This window comes from Hyphopichia burtonii (assembly GCF_001661395.1).
Source record: "Hyphopichia burtonii NRRL Y-1933 unplaced genomic scaffold HYPBUscaffold_2, whole genome shotgun sequence".
In the NCBI taxonomy this organism is placed as follows: domain Eukaryota; kingdom Fungi; phylum Ascomycota; class Pichiomycetes; order Serinales; family Debaryomycetaceae; genus Hyphopichia; species Hyphopichia burtonii.
This window is the reverse complement of record NW_017963729.1, coordinates 1,889,557-1,904,870: the sequence shown is the minus strand read 5'-3', so window position 1 is coordinate 1,904,870 and position 15,314 is coordinate 1,889,557. Positions and strand designations below refer to the sequence as shown.

Genomic DNA, 15,314 nt, shown 5'->3' with positions numbered 1-15,314 from the left:
TTGAACTGCATGGAAATCGTCGGTATCTCTTCAAACGCCATTAAAAAAACTTAATTGCGTACACTATTATGCATAACATTTAACTAACAAACTTCAAAAAAGCCAACAACGACAACAACAACAACCAGTTGCCGAACTTATATCAACGAATTTACTGGTTTCTACATTGATAAACAACACAATGTTATGCGATAAGTAATATTGTTTACAGATTTGGGTGAATCATCGAGTCTTCGAGAGCACATTGCATCTTAGGGTGTGTTCCACAAGACATGCCCTTTTGAATGTCACGATACCCTTAAGCTTTTGCTGTAGCGCTGAGTGGCACTAGCTTATGGACCATTAGAATTGTATATAAAATGTGCATATTGCATTTACACCATCTTCTGTGAAATAAAAATTTTGTCTACGATTTCTGGAAAAAACTCAATTACTAGAGCTTTTATGAATAATTTATGTGGAAACTTACTAAATTGGCCACATAAACATATAGAAAATGAACACAGCAGCTTAAGCAATAAGAAAAGTCCCTACTAGTTTCATGAAGTTGAAGCAAGATAGTCCATTGTATTCAGTTTCATAATTTTTACAATTAATTACTTTCTGATGGTATTGAGCAACGAAAACCTACAACGGCAGTCCATCCATATGTTCATTAGTAAACTGGTAAACCCAGAAATACGGCGAGTTTTTCGTGATGGTAGTTAAATATTTAGTTCGATGTGCTTTTCTGAATTCAACAGCTAAACCACGCTCGATGTTTCGCAGATGTAGAGTATAGAATCTCCAACAACGATTAATGTTGGTATAAAACTAATCAGAACTTATTCACAAGATTAAATAACCGTTTAGAGAGCATAAGAAACTTTATTCTTTCGTTAAATTATTTCACCTTTTCCCAAGAAACATTGAGTGTAAGCGTTTTATATTCCATTTAGGCAAAGAAAATGAGCCTTCTTACAAGGTCCTTACCTCCACTTGTCTAAAAAACTGCTCAAACAAAGCCTGAAGTTTATTTTGAGAAATTTACTGCAAAAATATTAATATTAGTATAATAGACCAGCCAAAATTTTAGTTCATGAAAGCGCCTGCGTAGCGTAATGGTTAACGCGTTTGACTTCTAATCAAAAGATTGCGGGTTCGACTCCCGCCGTGGGTTCTTCTTTGCGGTTTTAGCTCAGTTGGGAGAGCGTCAGACTGAAGAAAACTTCAGTCCAGTTAATCTGAAGGTCCTGTGTTCGATCCACAGAAATCGCATTCTTTTTTTTTGCCAGTTGTATCGTCTAGGTTAAAGTTATCCGTTTAAACGGTCAGTTCACTGGGGTTACTAGTAAATGGTAGTCTCGCAAGGAACACTTTTCTTTTTACCGCGAAAACTTTTTTGCGAGGCATCTTGTGATAAAGGTAATTATCCGAAATGAGAATACTTTACAAGTCAAGTTAATTATAATATTTTAAATAGTCTATGGTCATTTCCAGAGAAATTGTAGAGAATGAATTCAATGAATGATTAAAAAGATTTTTTACAAAACTTATATAAATCTAAAAGATCCTTTTTCAAAAAATTATTCAATATGGATTCACCAACGACAACTCTAAAATTACAAAGATAAAGAAAACCAACTTCTATTTTGAATAGTTCTTTTGGAGAAACCCCACCGACTGTAGCAAAAGATTTTTGTTTTTGGTAAACGTCTTCTAATGTTTTAGCCAGGCAACGAATCAGGGCTAAAAGTAGCCTATAAACATTAAAGGACGATAATGGTACCACAGCTAAAATGATTGAAAGTTTATAAATCATAAAAGCTGCATGAATATAAGACAGAACAGATATCGAAGAAGAATATGTTTTGATTCTAATTAAAAAGTCTTCTATTGAGATATTCGGTATTTTAACTAGATTGAAAGTTTTTATTAGATGAATAGTTTGTTCATTGATCTGAGGTTTTTCAAAATAATTTAATTCATTTTGAAGTCTGTTTGCATCGAGTCCAGTGATTGGGTTTTTCACCGTCTCCAATGATAAATCAGCCACCAAGTCTTCAATTGGTATTATAGTAGCCTGATTATCGTCTGCTTCGGAATCACGGTCTGTTTCATCTTGTTCATTATTATTTGATAATGAATCAGGCGTAGTTTCTTTTATTATTTCTTGGTCTAAATCAAGACTAATTTTTGCACATTTTAAAGGTGGTAATATTGGTGAAGTATTCGTCGTTTGGGATGGAGTCGGAACTATATTACTAACTGGACTATCGTTATCTTGACTTGGTGTTCGAAGATTATACTTATTTAGTTGATCTTTTCGGAATCCTTCCAACAATTCTTGATTATTGTATAATTTTATGATACTTTCTAATGTAAAATTAACTATAGCTATAGCATGGTATACATGTAGCTTATTGATATCTTTAATGCCATGTTCTAAATCAAATATAAGCTCCTCTAAATGAACATCTTCTAGAGATGATGGTTCATCAACAAAAGTTTCTTGTGATGGCTTAAGCGGTATATCACTGATATCCTTCAGATACGACATTGAGAATATAAATCTTAAACTGGAACACTATTACAAACCTTACTTTAATCTAAGTTCAATTATAAAATTAGAAATCAAATCAGTATATATTTGTTTTCTACTAAATTCATAAATTTTTTCTTTCTTCTCAACCTATTGTTAAGTCACTAAAAACACCTTTTCAAAGTGAGAAATTCCCCATTTTTCGTCTTTCATATTGCTGCAAAGGGGAATCATGTCGCATTTCCGGCTTGCGTCGTATTTTAATGTCAAAAAGTTAATTAATGCAAATATATACATATGAATAAGTATAAACTAATAATGATAATATACAAAAGAGCTTGAACTCAAACACGTCTTTTCTTACTGGCTTCACCATTTTTCTTGCCTTCTTTCATAAAATAATTTCTTTTACGTTCTCTTTCCTTTTCTTTTCTGATTTCTTCTTTCTTAGCAATTTCTTTCAACTTATCTTTAAATTTATCTTCCTTCTTAGACTTTCTCTTTGCCTCTTTATCTCTCTTGATTGCAGTGATCTTGCTCATCAAATCTCTGGATTTTTTCTCGTCCTCAGATAATACAACGGCTCTCTTGGCCATGTAAGTCTTTTTACTTTGAGGTTTCATTTGATGAATTTGAGATTTGAACGGTAATTCAGATCTAACTGATTTTGGAACCTTCAATGGATTGAATCTTCTTTCAACTCTTTCGATCTTCTTATATGCACTGTCTTGATTCATTGGGGTTGGGATGTTTTGCTCGGCTCTAACTTGACCGGTCAATCTCATACCTTTCCATTCATTATGAGATCCTAAAAGTAACGATGTAACAGGGTTATAGAAATGCTTAATCTTAACCGGGTACCATGTCTTCAAGAATACAGTATCTGACATCAAAATCTTATCTTCAAAAGTTGCCCTGAAATAACCATCTGGTTTAGACAAGGCTCTTTTGATTTCACCTCTTATACCTGAGACAGTTCTGATTTGTGCACCTTCAAATTTGGCAACTTCTAGAGCATTTGAAAACATATCTTTAATAAATGCAGTATTACGGAAGATTTTATATGGATGACCAACCAATTTTAATTTTTTAACAATTTCAACTGATGAATTCAAATCTTCAACAATACCAGTGGCAGCTACTCTAAATGATCCAGTAGTTGAACTTTTATCAATAATATTGAACCCAACAAAAGTAGTATTTGGTGCAACTAAAGGACCATAAAACGATGCAAAACAGTAGGCATGTTCAGGAGTATATTTCAACATTCTATTACGAGTTCTAGAATCAGTGGTTGTATATATAGGTAATGTTTGAAATCTCCTCCATCCTAAAGACAAAATCAATGGATCTTGAGATTTTAAAATCTTTTTATGCCAACGATGTCTTCTGATTCTAACATTCATTATACCAAATCTTGATTCAGTTGGCAATAAACCACCCAAGACAATTGGATATTCAGGTTGTAAATTTTCAATGAATTCACATGGAAGATTATTGAAAACAATTTTGACATATGACCCAGCTTTTAAACCTTCAATTCTAACTCTTGTTTGTTGGTCCATTTCTTCATATTCAGACTTATTGATTTCTAATTGTTTGGCCATTTTATTCTTTTGAAACTCATACCAAGTATCGGCTTCCGTACGTCCTTCTGGGTCATCAGCTCCAAATTCCCTATCTTCTTCCTCTTCGAATTGTAACTTTAATTGGGCTTTCTTAGCAGCGTTAAGTTCTCTTCTTTGTTCTATGGTTAAATTCTTCTCATCTTCTTTTGATCCTTTATCATCTTCATCAGGTCCCATTTCATCCTTTTCTTCTTCAGCATCAAAATCTGCGAAATCATCGCCTTCAGACTCGTTATCATCATCATCATCATCATCATCACCACCGTTATCAGCTTTAACATTAGAGCTTTCATCACCCTCTAAATCTTCGAAATCACCATAAACTTCTTCATCATCCCCCTCTTCATTTTCTTCACCCTTTTCTTCAGTGTCATTCAATTTAGGTGCGGCTAAAAATCTGCTTTTAAGTTTTTGAAATCCACTCTCATATTCTTCATCACTGTTATCATCAGCTGGGTTAAACTTGTTTTTCAATTCTTCAATAGAAGGATATTCGGGTGCAAATTGATCCAAGTCTTTTGAGGTATCTTTAACATCTCTTTTCTTGAAAAAATCGCCGTCGTCTTCTTCTTCCTCAATATCAGATTCGTCATCACTTTCTTCTACTATTTGAGCTCTCCATCTTTTGACAACTTCTTCCGGTTCAACATTATCTAAATACAATAATTTGTTTATATCCCATTTTCTTTGAACTGAACCTTTCAATCTACGAGCAGCAGACTTGAATCCTGCTTCATCTTCATCCGATGATAAGGAAGAGTCTTCAACGTATTCTAATTCATCTTTATTGTATTGATTTTTCTTGTGGTCGAAATCAACTTCGACTAATTTTGGCTCGCCACTTTCGGAGTCATAGTCTTCATTTTCGTCATCATCAGATGCCAAGTCATCAAACTCCTCATCCGCTTTTTCGAATTTACCATGCAATTTTGGTCTTCTCATTTCAGCTCTACCAGTGTTTTCTGACTCTTGCTGATCATCCTCATCAGATTCCATATCAGATAAAAGACCGTGCTCTTCCTCCTCATTATCCTCGTGATCATCATGAGAAATAGCTTTAGATGAAGAGAATAATTGCAATCCCGGGCCTTCTTCGAATCTTTCTTTCATAGTCTTTTCAACATCTTGCAAGCCAGTAACTAATTTTTCACCTTCACCAGCTTCTTTACCTTTAACAAAATGCTCCTTATCACCAACATCGATGTATACTGCATCTCTATCAACAAGAACCCCACCAACATCAGACATTGGTGCATATATGATTTTTTGTTTGTCTTCCAATCTCTTACGTCTTCTGGTAGTTTTAGCAATTGGTTCACCAGCTTCAGCTGCAGCCTTAGCTCTTTCTCTTTCGAGATCATCCAACTTTTGCTCAAAGTAAGGAGTTGGACATGGATCTGGTAATTTTTCAACCGAATGAACAAATTGGTCACCAACACCTGCAATGTGGATTTGTGCACCGGTGTAGGGCAAAGGAGTACCATGCAAGTAACCATAGATGGCGACTTTTCTATCACATTTTGGATTCTCTTGTATAGTTTGAGGGTGGGTTAAATCAGTAACACGATCTGCTAATAAATATGGATGTTCATTTCTCCATTTTAAAGGTCTAAATTTCATAACCGAGATGAATCTACTTAAATTTAAAATTTCTCGATCTGGATAACGGCCATTGATAACACCCGATAAATAAAATAACTTAGCACCTTGATAAACTTCTGTCCACAAACGATGCTTCAATCTCTTTTTGGAAGTTCTTAAAGTTGATTGAGATTTGAATAAATCCAAATGGGTGGCTATACCCAAGACTCTAGGCATACCATGATGTTGAGCTATATTTAAAAATTCCATGGTTTCCATTTCTAAACCAAAATTACCATCAATCAAAAGTAAAACTAAATCGGCAATTTTGGCGGCATCAATCATTGAATTCAAATCATTATTAACTTCTATAAATGTCAACCTTCTTCTTTTACCACTAACAATAGTAATTGGACCTTTCACTTCAGTCAATGAAGTCTTGGCCAATCGTCTTACTAATGATTTAATTAAAGTTGTTTTACCAGTACCGGGAGGACCAACAACTGCTACTATAACTGGTGGAGGATCATCATCAGGAGTTCTATCGACCATTGGAACATGCAATTTCCTCTCGTTTACTTCAGAAGACCTCTTGGCCATTCTTTCCAACTTCTTTGGTGCACTCACCGCAAAAGCTTTAGCATTATAACCATTTTGATGTAATTTCTTCTTACTAGTATTCTTCTTCGTGGAACCTCCACGATGAGCCTTATTTGACTGTTGATTACTATCCATCTGTGATTCCTATTCTCTGATACTTTTTCTTTCGTAATATGAATGGAACAAAGAGGACACGGTATTTAATACAACAATTATAACTTAATATAAGCTCGCGAAGAAAGTATATTGATTAGTATTAAATCAAACCAAATTTTTAATTTTTTTTTTTTCATATCTCATCTCTTCACATACAAAACAAAAAAAAAAAAGGAAGAGTCGATGCACCCTCGTAATTCAATACACACGTGACATATACCTCGTAACTTATTTATGGACGCAAAAATTACAAAAAGACTGCAAAAGCTTGAATCTTCCATCAAAAGAGTCAAAGCTTCACACAGAAGGGTATCTACTGGGAGATTCAATGCATGTGAGGATAATAGCTTTTTTGTTCAAAACTGTCATTTATATATCAGGCTTCATTCAAAATATTGAGGCCAGTTGGTTTTTCAAAGAGTACAAAGTTTGTAATCCTTCTAATCGGGATGGTCTTACAACTTTTACTGGATTCAAAATAACCAGAAAGTACAAGATCGAAGCTGTCATGCCTACCTCGATGCTATTTATGTCAATAGCTCATTGCAATCATGGAAAAGTTGACTACGAGAAAACGACGAGGATGTCTTCAAATCATGATATCAATTGGGACCAGCCCTTTTGTATGATCAAACCAGACTTAGGAACAAAATTAAGAGATTTACCCGAAGATATACCACAGAATTTAGATACCCGAGAGTTGGAGTTGCAAGGTAGCTTGAATCTAACTCTGGGTAGTATGGTGGCAAACAACCCCAAGGAGGCCAAAGGACGGACGGAGATTATCGGTGGAAATGCAACAGCTCAGACGAGAACTAAAATTAAAGATAATTTTATTCCTATAAAAAACTTTATAAATACTCTTGCTGATAAAACAGTCCAGCTTTTTATTGGAGGAAACCGAAAGCATATAAATTATTCGGGATTGAAGGAATCTAGTCATTTAAACGACTTACAACTGTCGAGTATCCAGTCTTCTTTGGAGTGGGAATCTAGGAACTTGGTTTGTTATAAAATAGCCCGTCGTAGGAAGTATGCTAAAAGAGATATTTTATACTATATGCCTCATACGTTTGTGGGTGCCCTTTTTGAATGCCAGCTCTCTACCGAAGACAAGAGGTATTTATTCCAGAATTTGTCAACTATTGATCTTTTCCAATTTCATAATTTCGATATTAGGTGTGACCGCTCCTTGTCCCGAGCTTTGAAACCGTTGGTGGCTGAAGATAGTACTAAGCAATGGTTCGAAAGAAAGGAAACTTCTTTCATCCAAACAATCCCATACTTGACGACGGCTACTCCTTATAACTTGAGGTTCAAATTAAGTGATACGAATGACATGTTTCAACATACATGGGCATCTGATATAGATGTAAATGAGGAATACAATTATAATGAGTTTGAGGTAAACTTAATTTCTCAAGCGATAGCCAAAAGTGCAAATCATGTCAATAAGTTGTTGATGACAAGACCTTTGTTTAAATTGTCCAAAACGAATTCTCTCCACTCATATGATAACGATTATGAAGATGAAGATGGAAATGAAAGCCAGGAATTTGTAAATAGTAGATATAATAGGATGAGAGATAAATTCGATAAGTTTGATATCGACCAAAAAGTTAGTTTGATTATTTCAAGTATATTGGGAAAAAAGGATATTTTCAATCTTTTTCAAAACTTACAGGCACCTTGGGACGTAATATCAGATAAGTAGTACATGTTTTTGAATACCTTTAATTAATTTGATTATATATTCAAGATAGAAGAAAATAAATGTGCAAACTTGTATTTGTTTCAACAAATTCAAAGTTCACAAAAAACGAAAGACTCAAGAGAGAATTTAAAATAAACGAGAAAAGAATAAGCTAATAATATACATGAACAGTATTTAAACTGTCCCTAAGGATATTTCGAAAAATTGTTTTCGAAAAAGAGAGAAAAAATTTTTTTGAAAGGCTAATTTTACAAGATTCCATTAATCAAACAATCCTGGTTGCGTCAGTTGGGTTATTATTCATGGATTGTTGAGCTGACATTTCGGAGTAGTTTCTTTGATGGGTTTTAGGAGATTCATTTAAGATTGGGGTATTGAGTGAGTTTACTTCTTCCTTTGGACTCAAGGTATCACTTATTCTAGTAATATGACTTGATTTTGGGGTATTGGAAGTTTTGTTTGCATTTGGAGGGGAATTATTGTTCTTCTTTGTTGAAAGATTTCTAGTTAAATTTTTCAATTTTGCACCTAAACCAGCGTTATTGTTTGGTTTATTATCATCACTATCTGATCCTTCACCTAAAGTTCTTTCTTTTTCATTCGCAATCCATTTGTCGCTTTGATTCAAAGAAGGAGTTAAGATATCATGACTTTTATGATTTTCTGAAGATGAAGATTTGTCTTCGTCATCCTCATCATCGGCGCCGTTACTCAAATTGTGAAGTCTATACATTTCCAGTTCCCAATTGTTAGAATGGTCTTGAGCTGCCAAACCAAGAGCAAATAATTCATTATGAACGTTATCTTTCTCTTTAGAGGCCAGGTTATCGCCCTTGTCAGTGTAAGACTTACGTTTAACAGAGGATTTTCTTTGGAATGAGGCACGGTCATCTTTAGCAGGAGCGAAACGAGCATCAGGATTCTTGGAAGTGATAGCAAGACAAATCAAGACGATGATCATGAGTAAGAGAATCAAGGAGAAAGCGGCATTCAAGATAAAGAAAATCCAACCCATAATTGAACTTACTTGAGCCGGTTGACCAAATAAGTCAGAGAAAAACAAGAACAAGAATGAATTAATAGTGATAACAATTGACATACAATAATTCAAAACATTGGTTGATTTGTCCAAGTAAGGAGCTTGAATAAATAAATGGATAGTATAAGCCAAATCAAGAATGAATAAGATTAAAGAACTTGCTTTACCACTATATTGACATAACCCAATAAAAATACCTTTAATCAAAGAATAACCGGTAAGAACAATACCAAACCAATATTTGTTGGCATTAAACATGGTATAGCAAAAACCATATTTATTTAAAATTCTTGAATCACCATAAAGTAAAGCAGCAGGATTATTATATTGAATGATTGATTTTTTACCGAATTGTAAAGTTTTCCAAAAGGAAAAGCCAATAACTCCCAAGGAAAGAATAAGGAAGATAATTGCTAGAATGATAACGGCTGGAGAATCATTTTGAGTGAATTCCCATAAGGAAAGGATGATCAATTGGGTGAAACCAATATAGATGTAACGTTGTAAAGCACCTTTCATAATTGATGCAAAAGAAGTTCTAAAGTGGTTTAAACGGTTTGGGTTAATTTTTTTGAAGCGAATCAATAATTCAACTGTTTGTTTTATTAAAACTAAAATAACTGCCAAAAGGAAACCACACAAAATGAAAAAGGTGAAACCGGTAACAACAATGGCAGTGGTTTCAATATGGGAGCCAAAACCAATTCTTTCAATACCTCTTAAGATAATAGTGTTTGTATTTGAACTCAAACTAAAATCCAAAGATCTTTTATTATATTCTTCAACACTTTGATTAGAGAAAAATCCAGTAACATCATTTCTTACAGCAAACTTATGCATACCATCCAAATAATCCATAGCTCTTTGAACCAAGATTTGTTTAGTAGTACCCAAGAAATAAGTAGTTGGATGTCCACCAGTGGATTGGATATACCATCTAAAGATATCCTGCATGAAGGTGACTCTAATTAACCCCATTGACCAAGCCAAGTTTTCAGCCCAAGAAGAAGCAATTGGAGGAACTCTTTCAACATGTTGCATCGAAACCACAACTACTGATTGGAAATAAAGGAAAAGAGAAACAGCATTAGCAGAAATATGAGAAGCAGCATTTGAATTACCAAAAGTAGATAAAACAGCAGCAATCAATAAACCTAAACCAGCTATAATTGCAGTAGCCCATTTAGCACCGGTTTGACTAACGGTTTTACCATTAGTGAAACCCGATTGAATACAAGATAATTCTTCTCCTGAATCACGATCTTTAACAATGACTTTAACCACTGCGTCAATGTCTGGAACGTTATAAGCAATACCAGGAATCATCTTAACGTAATCCTTACTAATATATTCTATTGATTCAACTTGCATTGAACCAGGGAAAATTGGACAAAATTGTTTCCAACCTAAAGTACACATATCAATATTTTTTTCAATAATTAAGAAACCATATGCATAAACTTGAACATGAGCAATGACATAAGAGCTAATTTCAGTTGATAAATCAAGGGAATATCTTAATGAACGATCATCAGGATTAAAAGTAACGTTAAAATATGATGGTGAGATTTGCGAATTCTCCATACATGTAACTAAGGAAGTCGCCAGAAGTGATCTTTTAGCCAAAATGGGATTAATGAATAAAGAAACCCATGTTAGAAATAAAAGTATCGATCTATGTAATAAAACCATCGTGGTAATCAGTAAACTTGTTAACTGGAAATCAGGGGATCAAATCAAAGGTTATTCTGATCTTCTCAAATAAAGCGAACGGTAGGAAAAGCAATATGAATAGCTTCCACAGATAATTAAACGATGGGAATGTGACTAAAGACCAGTCAAAGCTGCTTATAGATCAAGATGTGAAAAGAACTACTAGTTAGTAAGACGGTAGCTAACAGGCTTTTCCATATTATTTTTTTCTTACTCCTTAGAAGGTGTTGTTATTTTTAAAACGCTAACAAAATAAAAAAAAAAAAAGGCCAAAAAAAAAAAAATTTCACGTTTAAATCTTCAATAAGAACTGCGGTTTGTGAGCCCATACATCCCTATTTTACTTCGAAAATTCCAAACAAATAAGGCTGCAAGCTGGGAGCTAAGTAGACCAATAACAACAACAACTACAGTTACAAAGATCAAAACGATCTTCTCCACGCACCAAGACTACCACCAAGACCAAGCTTTATTGTAGAGTTAGTCGTTCTCTACTTCTCTTGGTCTCTGGCATCGTGGTGTACGTTTCCGTTCTTTGATGATAGTAGCATTGGGGTTCCCTGCGTTGAAAACCCCATTATATATTCATTTTTTACATCTTACGATGTCTTTGTTCATATGAACATCATTAATTTTCTGTTTTTGTACTTGAAATACTCGTGTAGTTAATCAACACTAAGCCTGAAATCTCATCCCTTCGTGAAAGGCACAATAAATGTAAGGGACCGTTTAACCATGAACAGTTCAAAAAAAGTATTTTTAGACTACTTCTACATACTTTGATTGCAAAAACATGTTATACTTTGATTGCAAAAACGTACTTGACTATTTATATACGTTGATTGCAACAACGTACTTGACTATTTATATACTTTGGTTGTGAGACTTTTATACCAAAATCATAAATGGTATTCAGTCATTTTACGTTGGTCGACTTTAACCAATAATAAGTCTCCCCAGACACCTTTAATTACGTCCCAGAAATCTTTAGCGTAGACAACTTCAATGCCATACTTGTTCATGACGTACTCTTCGACTTCACTTAATCTTCCGTCTTTATAATCGTCCTTTAACAACTCATTCAATTTCTCCGGTTGATTAATACTCTTAATATACTCTTTAATAATATCTTTACGGTTTTCTCTTGGTACAATCATCTTTTTAATTCCGCTTAAACTTGCTCCCAACATCTTCTCTTTCAATCCTCCAATTGGTAATACCAACCCTCTTAATGTGATTTCTCCAGTCATTGCAAAATTAGACTCTACTGGTTTTTCTAATATTAATGACAAAAACAGCAATGCCATGGTGATTCCGGCACTTGGCCCATCTTTTTCAATACTACCACTAGGAACATGCATATGAATATCTAAACTTTGCATCCGGTTAATTATATCTTCTAATTCATGTTCATCATTGGTTAAATTTAACAAATTCTTATAAATGATCAGTTTAATAAAAGTTAATCCAATTTTCCCACTCTCCATTAAAACTTCTCCTAACCTACCAGTCATATTCAACCATGGACCTTCGGTATTATTCTTATTAATTCCAATACTTTCAAATAAAAGAACTGATCCTGATCCATCACTGTTGTATGATAATCCATTAACAACTCCGTATTTATAAGTTCCAACCGGTGCTTCATAAATTTCACTCATTTTAGGGTATGGAATACCCAAATACTTACTCAAATCATATTCATCGATGAGCCCATTATATTCATGGTCGTTAGTTAAACTTTCTGCGTATTCGACGGCTTTATGGCGACAAATGGTTCCAAGGTTTCTTTCAAAATTACGAACCCCAGCCTCTCGAGTGTACTCTAATATAATTTGTTTCATAACTTTATTAGGTATTTCAATCCGTGAAGCTTCATTAATTAATCCATTTCTCTTCATTTGTCTAGGTAACAAATACCTCGATCCAATCATTAACTTCTCACTGTAATCATAAGCTCCAAGCTCAATCATTTCTAATCTATCAAGCAATGGTCTACTCAAATTATGTGGTTCATTGGCAGTACAAATAAACATCACTTGTGATAAATCAACTGGGAATCCTAAATAATGATCGGTAAAATTACCATTTTGTTCTGGATCCAAAACTTCTAATAAGGCTGCTGCTGGATCACCATTAACTTTACTTCCTCCAGCTCCAGGTCCCCCTCCAACTACTTTATCAATCTCATCGAGTAAAATAACGGGATTCATACTTCTGGATTTTCTTAAACTTTGAACAATTACCCCAGGCATTGCCCCAACATACGTACGGCGATGTCCTCTAATTTCCAGCTCATCCTTAATACCACCCAAGGAAACTCTTTGAAATTGGCGTCCTAAAACATTTGCAATCGATTTGGCTAATGAAGTCTTACCAACTCCCGGTGGACCAGCCAACATTATTATTGGACTACGGTTCAGCTTCGAAATTATTTGTCTTTTCATGTTTTCTTGCTTTTCTTGTTTTCTTTTAATAACTTCATTAGTCAAGTCCTTCAGACGTTTGTTCTCATTATTAGCTTGACGATGAGCAACCGAAGTTTCATCATTATTTGGAATAATTATTGATTCATTCGAATACTTTTCATTCATAAACTTTTTACGTTCGATTTCTTCTTTTTCTAATTGTTGTTTTTTATCATTTGAACTCTTGATACTCTTTTGCTGATTTTCATATTCAATATCGGCATTAATTCCCAATAATTTCAAGACAACCAAATATTGAATCAATCTTGATTTGACATGCTCTAAGCCATAATGATCTTTATCCAATTGTTCTTTAGCAAACTTAATATCAATATCTTTATTGCTATCAAATTTCCCTATAAACTTATCCCAAGGTAAATCAGATACGATTTCCAAATAATTTCTTAATACATGGAAATCACTATTACCTGGTGGACTATTTTTTACCCTTTTATAATCTTTAATAATTAATCTTTTGCTATCCTCATCTAGGGTTGCAATATGAGGCAATTTGTGCTTAATGAAATTGGTGATTAATTTCAATTCATCATCCCCTGATTCATCATCATCATCGAAATTGTCATTATTATCGTCTTCATTGTTTGCATCTTTAGCAGAAGCATTATTGTTTTTACGACGAATTAATTTCTTGTTATTATTGTTACTACTGTTGTTATTAAAACTAGTTGAATTCGTCTTTGATTGGTTAGTGATACCTTCCAAAACCAATCTAATAGATTTCAACTGGTTAGCAACAACATTAGCTCTTTGAATATTTGTAGCCTCATTGTAAAACCAATGATTAATAACGTCTGTATTATCTTTCAAACTGTCGAATACAGCTACTAATTTACCCATCATGGTATTGACATGATTGACCCGATCATTAATTTCAGTTTGATTCAAAACTTTTAGTTTCTCATGATTAGGAAAAGGGATTATAGCACTAATCAAATCAATAATTCTTGCAAAATTTTTATTATCAAGACTAATATCATTTTTTGCCCCAATACTGAAATTGCCAATCAATTTTTGCAAGCTAATATAAGCCTTTGTGAAGTCTTTCGAGCCAGCCAATTGTAGATATAAAGCATTTGCCAAAGGGTTCAAAGTGAGTAAATCTTTTTCTTTAGCTTTTGGGTTTTTAGCATTATTATTGGATGCTATATTCAAGGCCTTCCTATAATCCACAATGAATGAATCAATAGACTTGAAAAGCTGCTTGATATTATTGGTCAATTCGGTATACTTTGTACTGATATTTTCAATGGTTCCATTCCAATCGATATCAAGACTAACTTCATTAGGCTTAATCTTCTGACTGGTCTTGGTAATTTTACGACCCCTAGTTAAAGCTTGGAGCGTAATTTTAATATTTGTTGTATCGTCAACAATGCCGACAATTCGAACAACAGTAACGATATCGTTATATTCTTCAGACAAATCGAAGCCATTTGGGTCTTTTATTTTATTCAAATTAGGAGAAATTGCCAAAACCAACCAATCAAACTCACTTTGGGGTTCATCATTCAGCTTCCTAGGAGATTGATTAGACTTGTAAGATTGCTCGTACTCATAAAACTGTTTAATACCCTTTATCGATTCATCTGATAAAACTCCTGGCAACTCATCTGATAAGGAAGATTCACTACTGCTTTCTTCACCAGCAAAATCATATTCATTTAACAAATTTTCAATTAAAGGCACATGACCAACTTGCTTCTTAAATCTTGATAATAAAGCGGCAGTTTTAAATCGACTGAAAGTCACATTATAGATGATCCCCGGTAATAAAACCAAATTTGAATCTAATCTATAATTAGGCAAGGCGATTTGCTGCTTATAAGAACTAGGAGAGTTTTTAAACTTACCCATCTCAACTAATAACTATACT

The 15,314-nt window shown here is 33.9% G+C and overlaps 5 protein-coding genes and 2 non-coding genes across 7 annotated transcripts; 3 read left to right on the top strand and 4 right to left on the bottom strand.

The window, feature by feature from the left end:
* The first annotated feature begins 1,086 nt into the window (after positions 1–1,086).
* Positions 1,087–1,159, top strand: HYPBUDRAFT_t55. The gene has a single exon. It is a non-coding gene; the product is annotated as a tRNA-Arg (tRNA).
* Positions 1,160–1,166: 7 nt separating this feature from the next.
* Positions 1,167–1,257, top strand: HYPBUDRAFT_t56. Its single transcript has one exon. It is a non-coding gene; the product is annotated as a tRNA-Phe (tRNA).
* A 253-nt stretch (positions 1,258–1,510) lies between these two features.
* HYPBUDRAFT_156183 (uncharacterized protein) lies at positions 1,511–2,539 on the bottom strand (the record flags this gene model as incomplete). Its single annotated transcript, XM_020222179.1, has 1 exon — positions 1,511–2,539. One exon carries the CDS (start codon positions 2,537–2,539, stop codon positions 1,511–1,513), a length of 1,029 nt encoding a protein of 342 aa, XP_020078269.1.
* A 326-nt stretch (positions 2,540–2,865) lies between these two features.
* BMS1 (GTPase) lies at positions 2,866–6,465 on the bottom strand (the record flags this gene model as incomplete). The annotated part of the gene is made up of 1 exon (XM_020218415.1): positions 2,866–6,465. One exon carries the CDS (start codon positions 6,463–6,465, stop codon positions 2,866–2,868), a length of 3,600 nt encoding a protein of 1,199 aa, XP_020078268.1.
* Positions 6,466–6,892: 427 nt separating this feature from the next.
* Positions 6,893–7,948, top strand: HYPBUDRAFT_86581 (uncharacterized protein; the record flags this gene model as incomplete). The annotated part of the gene is made up of 2 exons (XM_020223786.1): positions 6,893–7,220; positions 7,314–7,948. Coding segments are annotated over 2 exons (963 nt in total), but the record flags the coding sequence as incomplete, so codon positions are not given.
* A 356-nt stretch (positions 7,949–8,304) lies between these two features.
* Positions 8,305–10,931, bottom strand: FLC1 (putative flavin adenine dinucleotide transporter; the record flags this gene model as incomplete). The annotated part of the gene is made up of 1 exon (XM_020219606.1): positions 8,305–10,931. One exon carries the CDS (start codon positions 10,929–10,931, stop codon positions 8,466–8,468), a length of 2,466 nt encoding a protein of 821 aa, XP_020078266.1. The 3' UTR covers positions 8,305–8,465.
* Positions 10,932–11,851: 920 nt separating this feature from the next.
* HYPBUDRAFT_5238 (uncharacterized protein) lies at positions 11,852–15,295 on the bottom strand (the record flags this gene model as incomplete). The annotated part of the gene is made up of 1 exon (XM_020223489.1): positions 11,852–15,295. One exon carries the CDS (start codon positions 15,293–15,295, stop codon positions 11,852–11,854), a length of 3,444 nt encoding a protein of 1,147 aa, XP_020078265.1.
* Between the last annotated feature and the right edge of the window lie 19 nt (positions 15,296–15,314).